Source organism: Emericellopsis atlantica, assembly GCF_019669845.1.
Source record: "Emericellopsis atlantica unplaced genomic scaffold F5Z01scaffold_7, whole genome shotgun sequence".
In the NCBI taxonomy this organism is placed as follows: domain Eukaryota; kingdom Fungi; phylum Ascomycota; class Sordariomycetes; order Hypocreales; family Bionectriaceae; genus Emericellopsis; species Emericellopsis atlantica.
This window is the reverse complement of record NW_025764709.1, coordinates 450,533-469,522: the sequence shown is the minus strand read 5'-3', so window position 1 is coordinate 469,522 and position 18,990 is coordinate 450,533. Positions and strand designations below refer to the sequence as shown.

The following is an 18,990-nucleotide window of genomic DNA, read 5'->3' as shown; positions in this document are numbered from 1 at the left end:
CCGCACTATTATTACACAGACACCCTTCCGCCATGCCTAGGGTGACAATCAGTGGGAATGCGCTTAGGCATCGCTGATCCTCCAGTTGTCGAACCACTTGAGGTAGCTGTACTGCTTGTTGCTGCCTGTCATGCCCCAGCAGATGGGGATGAACAGAATGTACAGGCCGATGATGACCGAGTACAGGATGCCATACGAGACAGCCTGGATCGCAGCGCCGCGGTTCCGGAGGAACCAGTCGGCGAGGAAACCAAGCGTGAGGATGGCAAAGTACAGCGCCGGATAGTAGTGGTGCACATAGGTGACACGCGCCATGATCACAAACGGCAGATAGTGCAGGAACCATCCGGCAGCCGGGTACAGGCCAGCATAGTGCATGCGATCGACCTCGCTCTCCTGGAGGTCCTTGTAACCTCGCTGCCAGCGGACCAGGTACCAGAAGACCACCAGGGCGAGGACACCCAAGCTGGCAGTCGAGGCCCAGTAGACAAAGGGGTTGCCCAGGAGAAAGTACTTGACAATCTTGTCATCCCAGCCACACATGCGCAGACCGACGTGCAGGATAGGCCACTGCCACCACTGAGATGCAAGGTCGTCCTGCTTGTCGGGGTCGGGGACCAAGGCATTGTTCGAGGTCATCATGGCAACGTTCAGGTGAATAAAGTCGTGGAAGAAGGGAGACTTGTATACACTAGGGTCGCTGGGAGGAACTGAGGTTTGTTAGTCACATGCTGCGCCTTTGAAATGGCCTCACTTACGCTTGTCGTTCCAGTGCGCCTCCACATTCCAGTGAGTGTACGTGTCGCGAGGGTTGTTCTGCTTTGTGCAAGTCACCTCAACCTGCTTGAAACCCCACTGGGGCAGGTTGGTGTTGCCGGCGCGCAGGTAGCAGCCAAGAGTAGGGTGCTTCAGTCGGAACGCCGTGGTCAGGGTGCGCAGCTTGCTGCGGTCCCAAGAGGCAGCATCGCGGACAACCTCGACCCTCCAGTGGTCCTTGTCGTCGCCGACAGTCAAGTTACCGTAGGCCGAGACCTCGTTGTCCTTCTTGGTCACAGGAGCGGCGATGGAGTGCGAGTGAAGGTTGCGGCCAGTCTGAGCGTGAATGAGACGGATGAGGGAGCCATCACCAATGTGACGAAGTTCCTCAGACTCGGCGTCATAGTCAGGCTCGTTGCGGTTGGGGTAGAAGAACCAGTCGTTGTTGGTGTCTTTGTGGTGGTAGCAAGTAACCTGCTGCTGCTGCGAACCTTCGGGATAGGTCTGGACGTGGGAGTGCAGCAGACCACCGCCGTATCCCATGTTCTTGATGGTCGCGCGCGAACCGTACACGACCTCGAGCGGGCTGTTCTTGCCAACGTTGGTACCCTTGAGGTTGGCCTGGAACAGAGAGCTCATCTGGGCGTCACCAGGACCGCTGCGGTCGAGGATCGCAAAGTGAAGCGCAAAGGAGAGCATGTAGATCATGAAAGGAATGATGATGAGACCAATGATACGGGTGAAAAGGTGAGCGGACAGCGTAGACACGGGCATCCTGGTGTCGCCGAACTTGTTCCACAAATCCTCGATCGTGTACAGACCGACGAGCGCGGTGACGAAGAGACCGACGAGCTTCACACTGCACACGCAACCGATGCTAATGCCGGTCATAAACAGCCAGAGGAACCATTCGGGCTCGAAGGCGCTGTGACGCTGATTGTGGAACTTGGACCAGCAGAACACGGTGGCGACCGTCCCGAACAGCAGCATGGAGTCGAGCAGGATGAAGCGGCTGATGGTGGTGTACGAGTTCTCGCAGAGGACCATGAGGGTCACAAGCCATACTGCAGGACGACGGAGCTTGAGCTCGCGAGCCGTGTAGTATGCCAGGGGGATGCAAAGAATACCGAAGAGGGCGTTGAAGGCGCGCATGAAGGCATAGTTGACCTCTTCAGGGTACTTCTCGCCAGACTTGAACTCGAAGGTGCCGTTGTAGCCGGCCAGGACTCCAGAGAGACCGACCAGCATCTTGCCGAGAGGAGGGTGAACATCGAAGTAGTACTCGTGCTTGATATAGTAGCTGCCGAATTTGCCAAAATGCGCCTCGTCCCAGGTCACAATGTCGCTGATGCCAATCTTCCATAGTCGGGTTGCGAACGCGGCAATCGTGAAGAGGATGGGAGCGAAGATGGGCTCCCATTCGGTGAAGTTCTCGACAAAGGTTTTCTCCTAGATATCTGGTCAGCGCTGGTGCATTCCTCGCTTTTGCTAGACACGGACCTTCTTCACAAACTTCTTATTGTCGGCTGGTTGGGCGGGGCGTGAGGCGGTCTGAGTCGAAGGGACACGCTGGCGAAGACCATCGCCAAGGTCAGCGCCAGACGCGAGTGTGGCCTTTTCAGAGGCCATGGCGAGGACGGAGAAGAGAGATGAGCTGCTTCAGGGTTGCGATGATGCTGAGGCGCGATGATCAAACAATCGGCAACCGTGGCGCGGCTGAAGGGAGATTCGCGGCGACCAGAATAGGGGACCAGGGCCTCTTAGGGGTGACTGAGGAGGGGCCGTTGAACTTGGGGACGTTAAAGGACTGGACGAGCTTCAAACTCAAAGACGGTCCGGCATTGGCGAAGAAGCCGCGATTACAATACGTCTCTGCAGACGCAAAAGTGATGAAAGAAGAAAAAGAAAGAGGATGCTATAAAGAAGCGACCGGTTTGGCGTTGAAGAACAGCAAGGTAAGAGGCCAGCTAAGGCTGGGAAGAAGACGCCCCTGCATCCGAGCTCCAGTCCGGCTCACAGCGCCACACGTTCAATGGAACCACAACGTGTCGATTTGCACCAGCCACAGTTCCCCAGTCCTCTCCTATCCTCGAGCTGAGCCACTGAACGTACTTGTACTTGTAGACGTAGTACGGCACAATTCAGAGCCCATCACATGCCTGAGGGACTGAGACAGGCGGCCAGTCGCCAGCATCCAACAACGATCCCTCCCGAATCCAGACCCAGCTGAATGGGCCACACCTCGTTATGTCATCCTCTCACACACCGTTTCCTTCGACGACGCATTTGATAACCAAACCGCTCACTGTCTACCTATTCCCTATCACTCGCGCAGAGTCTCGTCACCTTTGCCGTGCTCTCGGCCTCCGCTTCGGCAACCTCTAGTTGTCGCTGGTCCCCTACCTCAGCCCGCGCCATCACTCCTCCCTCCCCGCTAAAGCGCGCCCTACAACAGACAAAAGAGGACCTCTCCCCTGCCGCCCCCTCCGAAGGTCGGCTGGTTCTGTGCGAGGTCATTTTCGGACCTAGATCTAATGTCTTATCTGGTCAGCGACTTTCTCATCAATCCTGTTCTCCGACAAGCTCGCCGTTTCTCCGAAGTCTCGCGATCGACTATCTTTGGCAGCGGCGATGAAGCCCCAGGCCCGCAGCCAGAGGCTGTAATCGATAACAACGAATCGGACGTCCATATCAGCAATGCAACACCAGCCCTCATCGCTCCCATAGCGTGCCCCGACCTCGACAATTCAACATCCTCAGGCCCCATGTCGGCGCTGGGCGCTTTGGGACGGTCCGATGAAGTGTTGGCCAGCCCAATGGCGGCCACTGTAGACGACGGCAGTCCTCGCGACCATCTCGGATTCCCCCTCTTACCCAACAGAAGGCGAGGCAGCAAGATACCAGAGGACGACGGAATGGCAGAAATGCGAAGGCGCATACAGGAGATTTATGCCCGAGATGTGTCACCAGAGGAGAAGGCCAGGCTCATGCACAACTTACATCTCGAACGATACAATGCGTCCAGGGCAGTGCCCAACCTCCAACACATAGCGATCGGTTCGACAGGCCCCGTCGGCCAAATGAAGGAGGAACTCAGACCGCAAGGTGCTCTCGACTCCTTGATGTTTTGGTCGTCGACGGGCGACAACGACACCGAAGAGTTTCATCTCACTGAGAGTGATCTCATGCCCTCGTGGGCACCGTCTCGGCCATTCAAGAATCAGTCGGGACTAGCTTCGGGGCAGATCACACCCGGTGCTCCTGCAGAGGCAATGTCCGAAATCACCCAGCCGCAGCTGGGATGTCAACATTACGAACGGAATGTGAAGCTACAGTGCAACACGTGCCGCAAGTGGTATCCCTGTCGCTTTTGTCATGACGAAGAAATGGGACACGATCACAAATTGCCGCGCTTCGAGACGAAATACATGCTATGTATGCTCTGCAAAACGCCGCAAAGGGCGTCAGAAGCATGTGTCGCTTGCCAAGAACCGTCGGCGTACTACTACTGTGGCATCTGCAAGCTGTGGGAGAACCGTCAAGATAAACCCATTTATCACTGCTACGATTGTGGCATTTGTCGGAAAGGGCACGGCATCGGGAAGGACTTTTTCCACTGCCTCACGTGCTGCGCGTGTATACCGACGAATATTGAGACGACGCACAAGTGCATCGAACGCTCTACGGACTGTGACTGCCCCATCTGCGGTGAATACCTATTCACGTCGCCCCGACCGGTCGTGTTCATGGTTTGCGGTCACAGTATACACAAGAAATGCTACGACCAACACATGTCGGTCTCGTACAAGTGTCCGATCTGCAACAAGAGTTTGGCGAACATGGAAACACAGTTCCGCAATCTGGACATTGCCATCCAAAGTCAGCCAATGCCTGCTGAATTTCGTGACACAAGGGCGATTGTGCTCTGCAATGACTGCTCCGGCCGGAGTATGGTTCCCTATCATTGGCTCGGTACCAAATGCGGGACCTGCCAATCATACAATACTTTCCAGCTTCAGATCCTGGGTAGCAACAGTCAAGAGCTGCAAGCTGCTTTGGTGGAGGGGACAAACGCTCAACCAGAACAGTCTGGATTCCAAGGCCAAGGAGCGGAAGCAACAGAGCCCGTCATTCCAGCCAATCGCAGAAGGCACTCGTCACAAGGCATCGAAATGCAACGGCGAGTGTCTGAAGCAATCGTAGGGTCGTATCCACCGCCGAACATGCGTGTTGGAACGAGTCTGGAGAACATTGACTCGGATCCCGACGAACCCAACAACGGCATCTTTGGGTTCTGGGGGCGCGGCTCGGCAGACGACGACGATGAGTACATGTTCGAAGACGAGAGCGACGAAGAGTCAGCGGACGATGAAGAAGATGACGACGACGATGCCAACGAGATTCTACTCATCGGTCACAGGTAGCTCCCGCCGCGAAGATGCGGCCGGGGGTGTCCGGGACGTTTGGCAAGGCTCGGCGTGATAATGGGAGCTGCTATGTATTTATGAGGATTTGCACATTTTGGACAGTCATAAGGAGAGCATTGTCGGCATCGGGTTTGGTTATAGGAGCAAAGGGCGCATCAAGTACCATTGGAGGCATGAAAACTGGTGGCCTCCAGAACTCATTCATAGCGACACTGACTTTATTGGATTGATCATCATTTCATCAAACTCCTCATGTCGTACAAAAGCGTAGAAATCGTGATGACACGCCGAATCCTTGCAAACCCAAAACTCCACACCAAACAGACGCTTGACGGTGGTTTACGACGGCCGCTGCACTGACTGTGCCTCTTGCCTCAACTCTTTGACGACTTGCTTTTCCTCACTGTCAACGATGCATCTAGAGCTTTAGGGGGGATGGTACGTACAGCCAGCGCCTCTGGGTTGACGCCTCTCTCAATCATGGAGATACATATCGACAGCGTTCGGCGGTCAAGATGGCAGTTCTGCGGGTCAGTTTGCTGAGCGAAATCAGAGAAGAGATCGAGGAGCTCGTACAAGTATCGTGGATATCTCGTGAAGAATGTCGACGGCCTTTTGCGCGGCGGCGTGCTTGTCCTGCTCCGGCATGCTGGCGATGGTGGTTTGGAGGTGGGAGTTTCGCGTGGAGCGCGTTGAGTGGCGGGGCTGTTCACAACATGATGCCCATGGGGGGTCGCCAACATGACCAAGGCACGATTCCAAGGCAGGTTTACGATTATACAGACATTAAGCGGGCGTTTCAATTTGGTATCATTAGAAAAACAAAGCTGCATATTTGAAGGCAGTAGACTCATCCCTGGATCGCTTCCACAAACAATTCTCTCATCCCTTTCAGTAACACAACTAATTCTCTCGACTCATTCACCTTGTCAAGCACCTTTTCCACCTTCTCGCGCTCCAGCTTGGGACGGCAATGCTTGATATCGTAGTCCCTCGATCCTGTCAGTAGCTCAAACCAGGCTTCCCTCTCCCAGTCCTTCTCGTCAATGTGTGTATACACAAACTTGAGCCGCTCCTCGCGTCCGGCGCCGTGAATGGTCAAACACAGATTCTGGATCCAAAAGTCCAGCTCAGGCACGTTGAAGCGCGATTGTGCCTCCTGCCGTTGCGCATACGCTCGCTGCGCAGCGAGCCGCTTGTCAATCTCCGCCTGCGTCTGCTCAATCTGTGCCTTGAGCGCCTCCCTCGTCGCGTTCTGCTCGTCTCTCTGGCGCGCTAGCTCCTCGATGGCACTCTCAATCTCCCGCGTCTCCGCCTCCTCCTTCTCGATCGTCTGCGCGTGGGTTGATGTCTTTGCCTGGACAATCTCAATGTCGCGCTTCTTCATGCGCTGGTCTTCTTGTAGCTCCGCGACGTTCATGCGAAAGTTGTTGCGTTCTTCCAGGACACGTTTGCGTCCTTGCTCAATAAAGGCATCGAATTTGGCGGTGAACTTGGCCATGCGATCACGCAGCTCATCGAAGCCAAAGTCGGTGCTCGGTAGCGTGTCGGCCATGGAGGGGCCCAGAGAGGACATGGTTTGGCGGTGCTGACTGCTTGACAGCGACGATTCGAAGGCGGCAGACATGTTGTTGAATGTAGAGAATGGGAGGAAATCGGCTATGCTGGCACACTTGTGTTAGGTTGTCGGGAAAGTTGTCGCTTGCCCGCGTGCAGACGGGATTCACGTGTTTACCTCCAATGGCACAAACAATGGCCGCGTTGCCGCGCCAAATGAATGCGCTGCAGATTGTGGCTTGATCGGCTTATCTTAGCGTGCACCGCCACATATAATTCTTATCACCTAAAGTTCACGACGAAAGTTCACCACGCGACTTGAGAAAGCAACAAGCAGCTCAGCATCTCCCCATCACTGCCTTACTCTTCGTCCGATTCACATATCTTTCTCTGTACGCTGGAAGATGATTGCATGAGTCTTTATCCTGCCTCATCCACGACACACTATAAGAAACGAAATGAAGTACGCTTGGACCACACGACTGTCGCATTGGAAATCTTTACTTCGGCCAGATGGCTGAGGTTAGGCGGTTCGCCGACCTGAGACATGGTCCGGTGCGAAATCCGATATATCAAACAGGCGGAGAGAAGTCTGGGCCGGGCGAGCCAGGAACACTGCATGTGAACCGACTGGTGTCTGATGGTGAGTCTCTGTGAGAAGGAGGAGTTTACATCTCGGATTCTAACTCCGCAACAGCCCCTTACTTCAAACAAATCGGCACATCTGCAGAACTGTATACTGCCTCCAAGAAGCTACTACCACCATTGACTCACTCTCATCTTGGTGCCGAAAGGAACTTGCAGAGGCGATGGCTGCTCAAATCGCATGCTGGTGCTTTCATGGGCAGCGCAGGAACACCCGATCTACTCACCGAAGGACTCGTTCAATACCGCAAGGCAGATGATCCGTCGTCCATGAGGTCGTTGTTGGCGGTGGGAGAGGTAGCTGATCTGAGAGTCCCAAAGAAACCCAGCGTCGCTCATGTGCTTGCTGCTCCTGCCGGAGACTCCGGCGAACTCCTGCGGCTGTCGCGAGTTGAGGACTCACGATGGGCTTGGGACGATGGGGATCACGCACAGCTCAATCTGTCTGTAGTCGATCCTACCGATCAGGACAGCGAGAACTTCTGGCAAAGCGACGGACTACCCATCACTCAGATGAGGTTCATCTCAACCGTGGATCCTCAGGTAGCCACATTGCGATGGCTCATTGTCCAGAAATCGACATCGACGACGATTCTCTGTCCTGAGTACAGCCATGTTCCAATAACGCAAACGATTTCGCTTGAATCGGACCGGAAAACGCTCTCATGGATCAAGCCAAATCCTGTCATTACTATCGGGTATGCTCAAACCGGTGGAAATGCACATGTGGACTTTGCCTATAATCCTCCAACCCTCAATCGCAAGCCGCAGTTTTGTGTCATGGATGAGTGTGGATACTGGACTCTGTGGAATGTTGAAGCTTTCACAAGAACGGGCAAGGCAAACATGCGGTTAACACCCCATCGGCAAGGCCACATATGGGAGGGCCCATTGCATCAAGTTCCTCAACGCAGCCTGTACCCTGCTCAGCCGCACGGTGTCCTGTTCGTGGGCGACGAGGACTCGTCCGGCTTCGTAGTTGAGGTTTTGCCAACGAAGAAGCCGTCAACGCATCTTCTACTGTGGAATAGCCAGCTCCTGAGGACAGTTCACTTGGTGAGCGGCCAACACCTTCCGGACATCCCTGGATTTACTACAGGCGAGAGAGCCTTTGGATCCATACTGGACGTTCAAGTCAATCCAAGCAACCAGAATCACATCTTCGTACTCACCACGAAATATCTCGTCTGGATCGATCTGTTCCCCACCACAGGCACATCAAAGGAAATACCTCGAATTCTTCTCAAGTGCCCGCACGACTGCCACAAGCCTGATATACCGAAGATGGCCATCTGTGGTGTAGCCGAAGGCAGCACTGCCGAAGCGATGATCTCCCTGACCATGCCAAAAAGTAACACGTTACGCGTGCTTTGGTTCTTTATGGATGGCGCAAGTGGTCTTCCTTCGTGGCATTCGCAGCTCACAGTCCTCACACTGGGAAGTGGAGATGCCTTTCAAGTGCAGCAACTTGCGGTCACACCATCGAGTATTACGGTTCATCCTCAGGGTAGGAGGGGTCTGGGACACAAGTATCTCCAAGCTGGCGTACAATTTTACCAGGGTATGATGCTTGCTCGGGACCTGAGCGTCCGGTACTGCATGTTCTACACCTGCAACGATCCATCTCTTATTGTCGCACTGCCTGTCCAACGGCTCAACTGGAGCGGTACTGATCAGAACAGACGTTGGAGATCTAAACGCCATCAGATGTTCAGGTACATGGGGGACGCTGTGGTCATACCTGACTCGATGACAGACGAAGCCATGCTTTCGCTCGCACGTATTTCGCAGAACACGCGCCTTCGCCGGGTAGTAGAGCCAAAGCCCGCACCTCCACCTCGAAAATCCTCCCGAGATCACGACTCCGTTGCAATGAGGCTCAATCATGTCTTGCCCTTCCTGGAAGACGAGATGCGCAGGGGCCTCGGTGGTGGCGGCGCCGGGCTGTCCCTGTCGCTATTGCGCGGGATCCGGGAGGCGCTGCAGAGCGGGCTGGCTGATGGCCACTTGAGTCTGATGACCTGGAAAGATATATCTGCAAAAGTGCCCCCTTCTGACGACGTCCATGAGCTCCCTGCCGAAGAGATGGAAGAAAATCTATCGGAGGTGCTGGGCCATGCCGAGGAAAACACCATCATCGCCCAACTCAATCGACGTCACCCGGACGAACCCGACAGGCCACTTGGCAGTTTGCCGTTACTTCAAAAGCAACTGATGTCTATTTGGGTTGACCCAGTCAGGGGTCACATATCCGAGGAGGCCTTGAGGTTGAAGCAAGACCACGCTCTGGAGTTGGCCAGAGACATGTTCCTCTCTACTCATGGCATTGCCTTCCAAGACGTCCCCTTGTTTGGGCCGCACTCCTCAGACAATCCAATGGACAGCCAACAAAGCATATCGAGTGCCATTGCCTTTGCTTCCTCTCAGCAGTCTTCCGCCCTTTCGGACCCTTCCGCGTTCAGCAGCGATCCGGTTACCCCTCCGCCGGCAGATGACGCCTTCAAGCGGCTCAGTCTACTCGCGCCAACTATCCGAGCAGGGAAACTTGGGGCCGTGAAACCTGCATCGGTCTTGTCCTTCTGGCCTACTGAACGTGGCATTGACCTCAAAGACTACACCTCGTCCGTGGCACTGGCCACCGAGCGACAATTTGATCCCGCAAGACAGAGGCTGGCTAGCAGAGAGCGGAAGCGCAAAGCGGCAGCGGAGAAATACAAGATGCCGCCCCTGAAACGCGGCGGATCGCCGTTGAAGCATGCGACGCCAGCGGGTGCCTCCAGTCAAGAGGCGCCGAGATCCACGCAGGTGCCAATCAGGCCAGGCATGTCCAGCCAGGCTCCCGAGTCTAGCCAGATACCTCTGCGACCAGCGCCGGCGGCTTCGCAGGTTCGCAGCAGCCGGCCCCCCGAGTCTTCCCAAAGTCAGCCAAGGATCACTATGAGTCAGCCTTTGCCTGGAGCTTTTGGTACAACTGGGAAGAAGCCCAAGAAGGTGGCGAAGAAGAAGAGAAGCGGTTTCCGCTAGGGATTTGGTGGTCACTGAGTCCTTGTCGGGCAAGGAGATGGATTGCTCTGATTATGGGTGGAAGGAATTCGCTGTATGCTTCGATCGATATATTCAAACCATACCATACATTTTAACAAACATGCCAAAATGGGAATTCACTTTGCTCTGAATATGGCTAATTAGCGCATTTATATACGCAACACATCTGTAAACCGTCTCTTTTGTCGCTGTGTCACCATCATGATCACGAATCAAGGGCTCCACGCAGGAACCGCGGGGCACCATCACCAGTCGCCGCCTGTGGACGTGGGGCTTGATCAAGGCATTGCCTTCTTTCACACCAACCTCATCGACAATACTTCTTGACGTTTGAGGTTTCAATGTTATAATTAGAGCCTGTAACCAAAAGCAGAATGTCGCATTGTCACGACGAGCACGACCATGGCCACGGCCACGACCATGAGCATGGCCACTCAGACGACATCACACCAGCTTTGCAACACTCACTCTACGAGCAAGTCAATTTTGACGAAATTGTCACCCTAAACGAAGCGGCACGCGATTCCGGCAAGAAGATTGTGAAGAAGACCTGGGCAGAACGCCTGGAACTTGAGCCCGAGCTAGAGAGCGATGCCGACGAGCAGCTCCTGATGACAGTGCCGTACGTCTTATGAGAGTCCATGCCACACTGCTAGAGCCTATCATCTCACAACCATCTAGGTTCACCGCACAAGTCAAGCTGCACTCCATCTTACTGCGTACGTCGCCATCAGATGACGCCCCGAGAACACTCAAATTGTACATCAACAACGCTCACCTCGACTTCCAATCCGCTGAGGACACACATCCCACACAGACTCTGGAGCTCTCGCAGACCTCTGATATCCAGGACATTCCGCTCAAACGCGCCCTCTTCTCCAAGGTACAGCGCCTGAGCTTGTTCTTTGAGGACAATTTTGGAGAGGACACGACCAAAATAAGCTACCTTGGTTTCAAGGGCGAGTGGACGAAGCTGGGCAAGGCGCCGGAGAACATTCTCTACGAAGCCGCGCCCCAGCCTGGAGATCACAGGATCAAGGGAACTGGGGTCAACGATGTCGGCAGCGGCATTGGGGGAAAGAAATGATAAACAAATAGATTAAATTAATGAACAAAGACTCTGAATTCCTCAGTAAATGCATCTTACCTTGGGAGCTCAGCAGGGACACACAGGACCCACATAACCCAGCCGAAGATCCCCCGTTCGTTCACCCAGCACCTCCAAAATTTCCCATCGCGACGACCAGATCGCGCCTCAATTCAACCATCTCCTTCCCGCCATACCCTCCACCATGCCGCCCCGTATCGCTCTGCGGGTGGCGCTCCCGCGCTTCGTCGCCCGAACAACCACATCGCCTCTTCGTCTCCCCTCGACAGCCACCCGAAGCGTCCACAATGGCTGGTCCACGGCACCTCCCCGATCCAAGCACTGGCGCTACAACCAAATCACAGCCGGCATCCCCAAGCCCACCACCGGCCCGGCCGCGGCCCTCAAGCGCCGAGAGCGCACCACACCCTTCCGCACTGGTGTTCTGGCCACCAAGAAGGGCATGACGGCCATCTTTGTCGGCAAGGAGCGCATCCCCTGCACCGTCCTCCAGCTCGACCAAGTCCAAGTCGTCGCCAACCGGACACGCGAGAAGAACGGGTACTGGGCCGTGCAGATTGGACGCGGCAGCAAGGAGCCCCGAAACGTCACGGCGCCGCAGTTGGGATACTACGAGGCCAAGGGCATCGCTCCCAAGGCTGAGCTCGCCGAGTTCTTTGTCAGGGACAAGGATGGCCTGCTGCCCGTCGGCGCACAAATCCACCCCGACTGGTTCCAGGTCGGACAGTACGTCGATGTCAAGGGCCCCTCGCGAGGTCAGGGATTCGCCGGTGGTATGAAGCGCCACGGTTTCTCAGGACAGGAGGCATCCCACGGTAACTCCAAGAATCACCGTACGATCGGTTCCACGGGTCCCTCCCAGGGCGGCGGTTCCCGTGTGCACCCTGGCAAGAAGATGCCGGGGCGCATGGGCAACGAGAACGTCACGGTGCAGAACCTCAAGGTGCTCGCGGTCGACAATGAGCTCGGCACCGTACTGGTCAGCGGGGCGGTCCCGGGCCCCAAGGGCAGGACGTTGAAGCTGCAGGATTCGAAGAAGATGAAGGCGCCCGGTCTGCCGTTCAGGGAAGAGATACTCAAGACGCTGGTGGAGAGGAATAGTGGCGTGGAGGCTCAACTAGAGATGGCGCGGTCAGCGCATCTGGAGCTCAAGGCGCTGAGGAGGGATATCTGATCGAGTATTAGTGGACGGCCGTCGTTGCATGTACTACAACTAGGGCACAATGGGTCTGGAGTCTCGGCTGTTGTATTATACATGTCATATACATCTACTGTACAATTCATAGCGTAACCATGTCTACCGATTCAATGGTGGCTGCTGCCTGAATCCACGTATCGCGTCCTCGTCTTGCGCCGCTACGGGGATGACGAAATCATCGTCGTCGCCCATGAGATTCCTGAACGGATCGCCCTCCTCCAGGAGATCAATGACTGTGCCATCCTCGCCCTCCAAGCTCCACTCGGTCGTCTCGAACACGCCCCTCGCCGTCTTGCGGTGGCTGGCGAATCGCATGACGGCGGTGCTCTTGGTGCCCTTGACAGTAAACCAGATGTTGATGCGGCCGTGCAGTTGGTTCATCTCGCCATGGATCCAGGGGATCTGGTGCTTGAAGTAGATGTCGTCGCCGAGCAGCGCGCGGGCGCGGGGGTTGGTGCGCAGGGCATACAGCGTGCCAGCCGTCACGGGGGAGGACGACTTCTGGTAGTTGAAGATGGCGACGCTCGAGATGGTGACGATGACGAGGAAGATGGGCAGGGTGCGACCCCAGCGGAATGTGACCTGCTCCAAGTCTACGAGAAATCAGATCGATTAGCGTACACGAGCGTACGTGCGGCTCCAGCCATGCTCATGAGGCGGAGACTCGGAAGGGGGCAAGGCAATCATACGAGGTAGTTCGCGATCGGCGCGACGGGACATGAGAGGTCCGTCACCGGGCTTGGGAGCTGGCGTGATCCATCGTCGCTGTGGCTGCTTCACTGGACTCCTCCTCGTTGCGGCGGAGGCTAGTCGTTGTCGAACGGCGCGCGAGAACATCTTGGCTTGCTTTGGGTCGGATTGGCCCTGTGACGTTGGCGTTGATGCGTCGATGGGCGAGAGTTGATGGGCGGCGCCCCGGGGAAATTTTCCAGCGTGCCTGTAAGCTGGACTGGACCCTGGATCCCATCCCCGCCGCCACGAATCCCGCTGCCCAGACTTGTACAGCAACAGCTCATGGCAGCTACATCAACCATCGCCAGAGAATTCATGAATAATTCTTTCCGTGACCAGACGGCGCGCATGCGCAAGACATTTAGGTATCCAGCAGACAATGAGACAGAATCCAACGGCTCCGATCCAGAAGCGCTCGACGAAGAAGGTCCCAGTCTCCCTCTTGACCACAATGAGCTCAGAACACGCCACTGACCATGCGCAGAACAGGAGCATCTGATCAATCGCCTCGCCGAAGAGAATGCCTCTCGCAACGCTTTCTTTGCGCGTGTCCTCCTCTGCCTCCCGATCGCTGCCTGCCTTCCCTATCTCCCGACCCTCTTCCACGCCAAGATGAGGATGCTCTCGGTACTGAGCATCACGTCTCTGCTCTCGACGGCGTTTCTCCTTTGGCGATACCCGACAACGCAGACTGGCATCGAGATACTCGACAAGCTACACACAAAGGGCAAGCCCAAAGCCAAGGTGCTAGATCGGTCGCCGCTCGAGACCTGGCTGCCCTATCTGAATCTGGGCTTGGCGGTCATGCTTGTGCTCATGGGCCTGCTCGTCAAGAGTGACGCTACGAGCTTTGGCTGGATCAGCATGGGTAATCTCCCTGTGATCATATACGCCGTTGCGCTGGTCTGCAAGGTCGTGATGGCGAGCGTCGACCCCGAGTCTGAGCTTTCCAGTCTCAAGTACGAGTACAAGGGTGCTTGATCAAGTTGGCATGGTGGTATTAATTCTCTTTTCTATTGTACCGTTGGTCTACATGTCTATTGAGTCGTTGAAACGCAAGACACCGTGACTGCGCAGTACCCCGTCCACACCCTGGGGCACAGATCGTCCAGAAGGTTCGACTTGGGGACTTAATTCGGGCGCATCGGCAGACTTGTCCATGACCAGTGCGAGACCATGCGATTTTATGGCATCGACGAGGGCAGGGACCATATCCTGGTTCTGTCAGTATCTCTTGGTTCAAAATCCGAGCAAGGGCAACATACAAGTAGGCGCGAGTAGCACATCAGGCCCATGAAGTTATTACTCTGCGCGATTCGCACCACCTCCTTGAGTGAGGCGCTTCTCCTACCGCTGCTGTGAATGACACTCGGCGGGGGCATGGTCTCTTCCCGGCCGAGATCGTTGCAGAGAAAGACTGGGAAGTTAGGCTGCTTCCAGTTGACAGCCGTGCAGAGTTGTGGGTTGTAGCTGCTGAAGACGATGGATCGAACAGCGTCTGGCGACTGGACCCGCTGTGCGCGAGCGTGATCGAATACAATGGTTAGAACAGAATCAACAAAGACGTTGACATCCAGTGCAGGCCCCAGCGCCAAGCTCTTCTCCTCCTCACTTGTCGGGTACAGTATGTGTATGTTGGCGTGTATGTTTGCCGGTAGCCACGATAGTGCATCTGATAATGTGGCGCCCGCCGTAGCCATGATCTGGTAGACAGAGGCGATGTCAGTGTACTGCCCGTTGGCTAGTGCTGCCAGCCCTGCACGACCCTGAGATTGAGCGGTCGTAGCAGTGAATTGCTCCAGGGACAGACGACAGACAGGTATCTCGATGCCACCACACGAGATGGACCATGTAGGCCAGAGAACAGGTACACCATCGCTGGTGTACTGCACAAAGAGCCTGACGTAGTCCCCTGAAAGGCTAGACCCAGTCACGATTGGGTTTGTCGGCTGGTTAAACTGGCTCGTCGCCTTCCAGTACGTCTCAAAGTCAGTGATTTCCAGAGGCTGGCCCTGGAATGGCTTGATGACCTGCGTATTGAAGCTGATCTGCCCGATAGCCCTCAAGCGCGGGTCGAACAGGGGAAGGAAACACTTGGTGCTGCCTTGCAAGGCATTGAAGGTACTGGGTAGAACCACTGTCTTGGCGATAACCTTGGCGCCGTATGCCGGGAACACATCGAAGTCGAGTGAGAATGAGTCCAGATGGTCAACCTGGAAGGAAACAATGCGGGTATCTTCTTGGAATGGTAGGATGATGTTCTTCGGGATGAGGTCGGAGACCTTGGAGGAGATGGTAAGCCGAGCAGCCGGGTACTTGCCATCCTGGAAGAAAACAAGAGGTTGTCCGTCCGTATCGAAGCTGATTTGAACCACTGTCTTGGTGTCCAGGAAATTGTGCCCGTACCTGCGTAGTGGTATTATGGGAGGGGGCAGTTCGAGAACAGGAATCGCGTCCGGGTCCAAGGCCATGGGCATAGGCGCACTACTACTACCCCGGGACCCAAGGAGAGGCTGCTGAATCAGAGGACTGGTACGGCTGCGTGTGTTGAAAGGGGTGAGAAGCTTCATGCATGCGAGGTGGCCCTCCCACGCAGCGTAATACATGGCCGGCAAGTCTTTTTCGTCCAGTACATTTGGATTGACGCCAGCTTCCAGCAGCGCCCGTAAGCAGTCAACGCTGCCTTCGCTAGCAGCATGCACGAGTGGCGTCCAACCATACAGCTTGTCCACTTGATCAAGATCGGCGCCAAACTGCTGCAGCAGGAGGAGCAGCTCAGACGTCTGCCCAGATCTAGCTACCAGATGTTGCGGGTACAGGCCCTCAGCATCGGGTAGAATGTTGGCGCCGTGCTTGAGCAATAGCCTTACTACCGAAACTGATCCATGCTCGCAGGCCAGATTCAGTGGCACATGGTCTGCGTCCGTCAGAGGGTCGAGTCGTGCCGACTTAATAAGCAGCCTCTCCACGCACTCGAGGTGCCCATGGATAATGGCGTGAATTAAGGGTGTGAAGTTGTCGTGGTCGATCATGTCGATTGTGTTGGGGTTCGCGTTGAGCAGCGCCTCGAGCATATCGATCCGGCCATGTAAACTAGCATAGTGCAAAGGAACTCGTCCATAGACGTCTGTCCGATCCACAGCCACTCCGTCGGCCAAGCCCCATTCGAGAACGTGCTGTTTTCCGTAAATGGCAGCCTGGTGCAGGCAATTCCTCTCGTTGATGTCGTCGTACGAGTGCAAATCAACCAGCTTGGTCTCGAGAAGAACCAGGAGCGTCTCGATCGGGGCGTCGTAAATGGCGGCCAAGAACGTACGAGTGATTCGCTCCATCAATGAACTGTCGCCGTCCGACCCTTCGCTCGAGGACGAATTCATCTTGGCGAGCAGGTCTCGCAACGTTGCAATATTACCCGTGACGACGGTGTCGAGCAGGAGCGTGTCTGCATCTCCTTCGTCTGTGCCCAGGAAATGTTGACTGGTAACAACATGGCCAGACGATCGAAAATCAACCTGAATGCCATCTGACCAGGCGCCCAGCTCCTGCAAGCTCGTCGTCGCCTGATCTGACAACTCGCTGATCACTGTTGCGTTGAAGAACGGCTGAACCTCGACAGCGCGAGATAAATACAGCTCCTTTGTCTTTGACTTGCTCGTCTTGTCCCACTTCTTCAAGATCTTCGAGAACGCCGTGCCATTTATCTCGATGAATTGCTGCAGCTTATTAAGATCGGTGGCGAACTGCTGGAAGCCTTCCTCGAGCGTCGTGAACTTGGCGGATCGTCTCGAGATGCCTTGTCTTGACTGCAGCACCTTCTTCTTGTCGAGCAATGTCTTAAGGCGGATTTTAAGCTGCAAAGAAACAGATCAGACACAATACACAGAGTGGTAACAAATGTGTGTTTACTGACCTCGGCTTCCTTTTGCAGATAGAAGGCATTGACCTTGTCTAATTCGCGTTCCTGCAATTGTCAGACAGGGATCTTCTAAGACCACAGAACGCGCAGCACCTACCAGCTGGAAAAAGAACGTAGCCTTGTTTGCCTGGAGCGCCGCCTGTGAGTCGGCTGCTACGGCTGTTCGGGTTGTGCCATTGAGGGCAGCGAGTGTCGGCGTGGCGGAGAGCTTCTTGATGAGCTATATGACACAGCGTCAGTTACACAAGATCAGCCATCAGAGACGCGCGTGAGTGCAATGATGAGCGCCTAAAGAATCTGCAAGCTCCGGTTTTCTCATGTTGTGTTCCCCGAGGACAGGACAAAATGACATTGTGTCAAAGACAGTTTGGAGGCCTCACCTTCTTCAGCGCCTTGTAGTTAACAAAGCTGGCAGCGTACTCGGGGACCTCCAGCTGGCGCTTCTGGATTTGCTTGCCGAACTTCCTGTGATATCAAACATCAGCCTTTGCGCAGACCAGTCGAGGACTGCATGCCACTTACATGGCGACAAGTGGAATAGGCGCAGTTGGGGCCTAGCTGAGGGACAGGATCGGCAAAAGGTCAAGATTCTCGCGGCGGACTGCTTGCGTCTTCAAGGCAGTCGGTCGCAACCCGTGGCGTCCCTTGTCGTCTCACGCAGACGTATGAGCAGGCTTGCGTTCCGGAGCTACTTATATAACATGACAGTATGACGTGGGCGTACAATGAGTCTGAAGATGAACGTGAACGTGCAAGAGCGAAGGGCAACTAGCGCGGGGACCTGTGAACCGCTGCTGCAATGCGCCACAGCAGGAAAGGCCGGAAAGAATCGAGCGTGCAATGGTGAGAGACTCTTGGTCGATTGCGCCGGATTGAATGGCAAGATGACGAATTTTGTGTCGGAAGCCAGGTAAACCAGCCGTGCCAGTTCAATGACTCGGAAGAATCAAGGCGCGCAGTGTTCGTTGCCTATCCCCAAGAATCAGTACACCACCATCCGACACACTGCCAACATCACAGCCAAGCATGGCTTGAGCAAGGGCAAATCTCGGTAAACACTTACCTGGGAGCCGCTCGTGTAGATCAGGTAGTGACGGTGACAGAATATGCACACGCAGCACAAGCGAGGCGGCAATTGTATCGATCTGGATGCGAACTGGTGAACGAAGATGTTGAAGATGAGAAGGAAAGATGGTAGAAGATGCCCCTCAGCGGGGTGATCAGACTGACAGCTCTCTGCGTGACTGCGAAAGAGCTCCTACGTAATGCCCTCGCAGGGGAGTTCCTCCGAGCGCCTACGTATATGCTCGTGAAATGTCACGATCAAAGGGTATGGATCATATGTCTGTTTGTTCTCTAGACAAGGGGACCACCCATTTCCCGATGTGCTGCACCTACTGGCTGTTGACCCTGCATCCCGAGAGAAACCCCCACCAAAATGGCCAAATTCGTCCGCCTGGACGTGGCTGCGGCTGGTAAAGACAAGTGCACTATTTAATGGCACTATGGCAGCGACCGATTCCGTGGAGATCCGTGCCGATCCAATAGGAGGCTGCTCTCGCACCCCGTGCTGGCTTGATAGGCCGCAGCTACAGGGAGCCGAATT

At 55.2% G+C, this 18,990-nt stretch overlaps 9 protein-coding genes across 9 annotated transcripts; 4 read left to right on the top strand and 5 right to left on the bottom strand.

The window, feature by feature from the left end:
• Window positions 1–63: 63 nt before the first annotated feature.
• On the bottom strand, window positions 64–2,385 carry F5Z01DRAFT_618652 (glycosyltransferase family 39 protein; the record flags this gene model as incomplete). Its single annotated transcript, XM_046261041.1, has 3 exons — window positions 64–710; window positions 759–2,205; window positions 2,257–2,385. 3 exons carry the CDS (start codon window positions 2,383–2,385, stop codon window positions 64–66), a joined length of 2,223 nt encoding a protein of 740 aa, XP_046120261.1.
• Window positions 2,386–3,290: 905 nt separating this feature from the next.
• Window positions 3,291–5,180, top strand: F5Z01DRAFT_618666 (CHY zinc finger protein; the record flags this gene model as incomplete). The annotated part of the gene is made up of 1 exon (XM_046261044.1): window positions 3,291–5,180. The coding sequence occupies one exon, from the start codon at window positions 3,291–3,293 to the stop codon at window positions 5,178–5,180; it is 1,890 nt and encodes a 629-aa protein (XP_046120260.1).
• Window positions 5,181–5,416: 236 nt separating this feature from the next.
• On the bottom strand, window positions 5,417–5,969 carry F5Z01DRAFT_649908 (mitotic-spindle organizing protein). Its single transcript, XM_046263118.1, has 3 exons — window positions 5,760–5,969; window positions 5,630–5,707; window positions 5,417–5,576 (listed from the first exon to the last, which is right to left on the bottom strand). Exons 1-3 carry the CDS (start codon window positions 5,829–5,831, stop codon window positions 5,523–5,525), a joined length of 204 nt encoding a protein of 67 aa, XP_046120259.1. The 5' UTR covers window positions 5,832–5,969; the 3' UTR covers window positions 5,417–5,522.
• Window positions 5,970–7,027, bottom strand: F5Z01DRAFT_649905 (chromosome segregation protein Spc25-domain-containing protein). Its single transcript, XM_046263117.1, has one exon. It carries the CDS (start codon window positions 6,808–6,810, stop codon window positions 6,034–6,036), a length of 777 nt encoding a protein of 258 aa, XP_046120258.1. The 5' UTR covers window positions 6,811–7,027; the 3' UTR covers window positions 5,970–6,033.
• A 37-nt stretch (window positions 7,028–7,064) lies between these two features.
• On the top strand, window positions 7,065–10,548 carry F5Z01DRAFT_704086 (RNA polymerase I-specific transcription-initiation factor-domain-containing protein). The gene is made up of 2 exons (XM_046266427.1): window positions 7,065–7,383; window positions 7,438–10,548. The coding sequence occupies exons 1-2, from the start codon at window positions 7,254–7,256 to the stop codon at window positions 10,407–10,409; spliced, it is 3,102 nt and encodes a 1,033-aa protein (XP_046120257.1). The 5' UTR covers window positions 7,065–7,253; the 3' UTR covers window positions 10,410–10,548.
• A 120-nt stretch (window positions 10,549–10,668) lies between these two features.
• On the top strand, window positions 10,669–12,781 carry F5Z01DRAFT_742218 (translation protein). The gene is made up of 4 exons (XM_046266870.1): window positions 10,669–11,052; window positions 11,112–11,478; window positions 11,548–11,632; window positions 11,808–12,781. The coding sequence occupies exons 1-4, from the start codon at window positions 10,805–10,807 to the stop codon at window positions 12,710–12,712; spliced, it is 1,605 nt and encodes a 534-aa protein (XP_046120256.1). The 5' UTR covers window positions 10,669–10,804; the 3' UTR covers window positions 12,713–12,781.
• On the bottom strand, window positions 12,774–13,826 carry F5Z01DRAFT_505646 (cytochrome oxidase assembly). The gene is made up of 2 exons (XM_046260314.1): window positions 13,426–13,826; window positions 12,774–13,329 (listed from the first exon to the last, which is right to left on the bottom strand). The coding sequence occupies exons 1-2, from the start codon at window positions 13,571–13,573 to the stop codon at window positions 12,836–12,838; spliced, it is 642 nt and encodes a 213-aa protein (XP_046120255.1). The 5' UTR covers window positions 13,574–13,826; the 3' UTR covers window positions 12,774–12,835.
• Window positions 13,537–14,551, top strand: F5Z01DRAFT_505684 (uncharacterized protein). Its single transcript, XM_046260315.1, has 3 exons — window positions 13,537–13,675; window positions 13,808–13,895; window positions 13,953–14,551. The coding sequence occupies exons 1-3, from the start codon at window positions 13,640–13,642 to the stop codon at window positions 14,447–14,449; spliced, it is 621 nt and encodes a 206-aa protein (XP_046120254.1). The 5' UTR covers window positions 13,537–13,639; the 3' UTR covers window positions 14,450–14,551.
• Window positions 14,498–17,736, bottom strand: F5Z01DRAFT_680298 (uncharacterized protein; the record flags this gene model as incomplete). The annotated part of the gene is made up of 5 exons (XM_046265585.1): window positions 14,498–14,689; window positions 14,734–17,319; window positions 17,379–17,429; window positions 17,482–17,604; window positions 17,722–17,736. 5 exons carry the CDS (start codon window positions 17,734–17,736, stop codon window positions 14,498–14,500), a joined length of 2,967 nt encoding a protein of 988 aa, XP_046120253.1.
• Between the last annotated feature and the right edge of the window lie 1,254 nt (window positions 17,737–18,990).

What these genes read in the sequence shown, in the direction of transcription:
- F5Z01DRAFT_704086 (XM_046266427.1), top strand. Translation starts at nt 7,254, where the DNA reads ATGGCTGAGGTTAGGCGGTTCGCCGACCTGAGACATGGTCCGGTGCGA. An exon ending in GAACCGACTGGTGTCTGATG is followed by an intron (nt 7,384 to 7,437) that starts GTGAGTCTCTGT and finishes ACTCCGCAACAG; the next exon opens with CCCCTTACTTCAAACAAATC.
- F5Z01DRAFT_505646 (XM_046260314.1), bottom strand. Translation starts at nt 13,573, where the DNA reads ATGTTCTCGCGCGCCGTTCGACAACGACTAGCCTCCGCCGCAACGAGG. An exon ending in CGCCGATCGCGAACTACCTC is followed by an intron (nt 13,330 to 13,425) that starts GTATGATTGCCT and finishes GATTTCTCGTAG; the next exon opens with ACTTGGAGCAGGTCACATTC.
- F5Z01DRAFT_742218 (XM_046266870.1), top strand. Translation starts at nt 10,805, where the DNA reads ATGTCGCATTGTCACGACGAGCACGACCATGGCCACGGCCACGACCAT. An exon ending in CAGCTCCTGATGACAGTGCC is followed by an intron (nt 11,053 to 11,111) that starts GTACGTCTTATG and finishes ACAACCATCTAG; the next exon opens with GTTCACCGCACAAGTCAAGC. An exon ending in AACCCAGCCGAAGATCCCCC is followed by an intron (nt 11,633 to 11,807) that starts GTTCGTTCACCC and finishes TCCCCTCGACAG; the next exon opens with CCACCCGAAGCGTCCACAAT.
- F5Z01DRAFT_505684 (XM_046260315.1), top strand. Translation starts at nt 13,640, where the DNA reads ATGGGCGGCGCCCCGGGGAAATTTTCCAGCGTGCCT. An exon ending in GGAAATTTTCCAGCGTGCCT is followed by an intron (nt 13,676 to 13,807) that starts GTAAGCTGGACT and finishes TTCCGTGACCAG; the next exon opens with ACGGCGCGCATGCGCAAGAC. An exon ending in AGAAGCGCTCGACGAAGAAG is followed by an intron (nt 13,896 to 13,952) that starts GTCCCAGTCTCC and finishes GACCATGCGCAG; the next exon opens with AACAGGAGCATCTGATCAAT.
- F5Z01DRAFT_649905 (XM_046263117.1), bottom strand. Translation starts at nt 6,810, where the DNA reads ATGTCTGCCGCCTTCGAATCGTCGCTGTCAAGCAGTCAGCACCGCCAA.
- F5Z01DRAFT_649908 (XM_046263118.1), bottom strand. Translation starts at nt 5,831, where the DNA reads ATGCCGGAGCAGGACAAGCACGCCGCCGCGCAAAAGGCCGTCGACATT. An exon ending in ACGAGATATCCACGATACTT is followed by an intron (nt 5,708 to 5,759) that starts GTACGAGCTCCT and finishes ACTGACCCGCAG; the next exon opens with AACTGCCATCTTGACCGCCG. An exon ending in TCAACCCAGAGGCGCTGGCT is followed by an intron (nt 5,577 to 5,629) that starts GTACGTACCATC and finishes AGTGAGGAAAAG; the next exon opens with CAAGTCGTCAAAGAGTTGAG.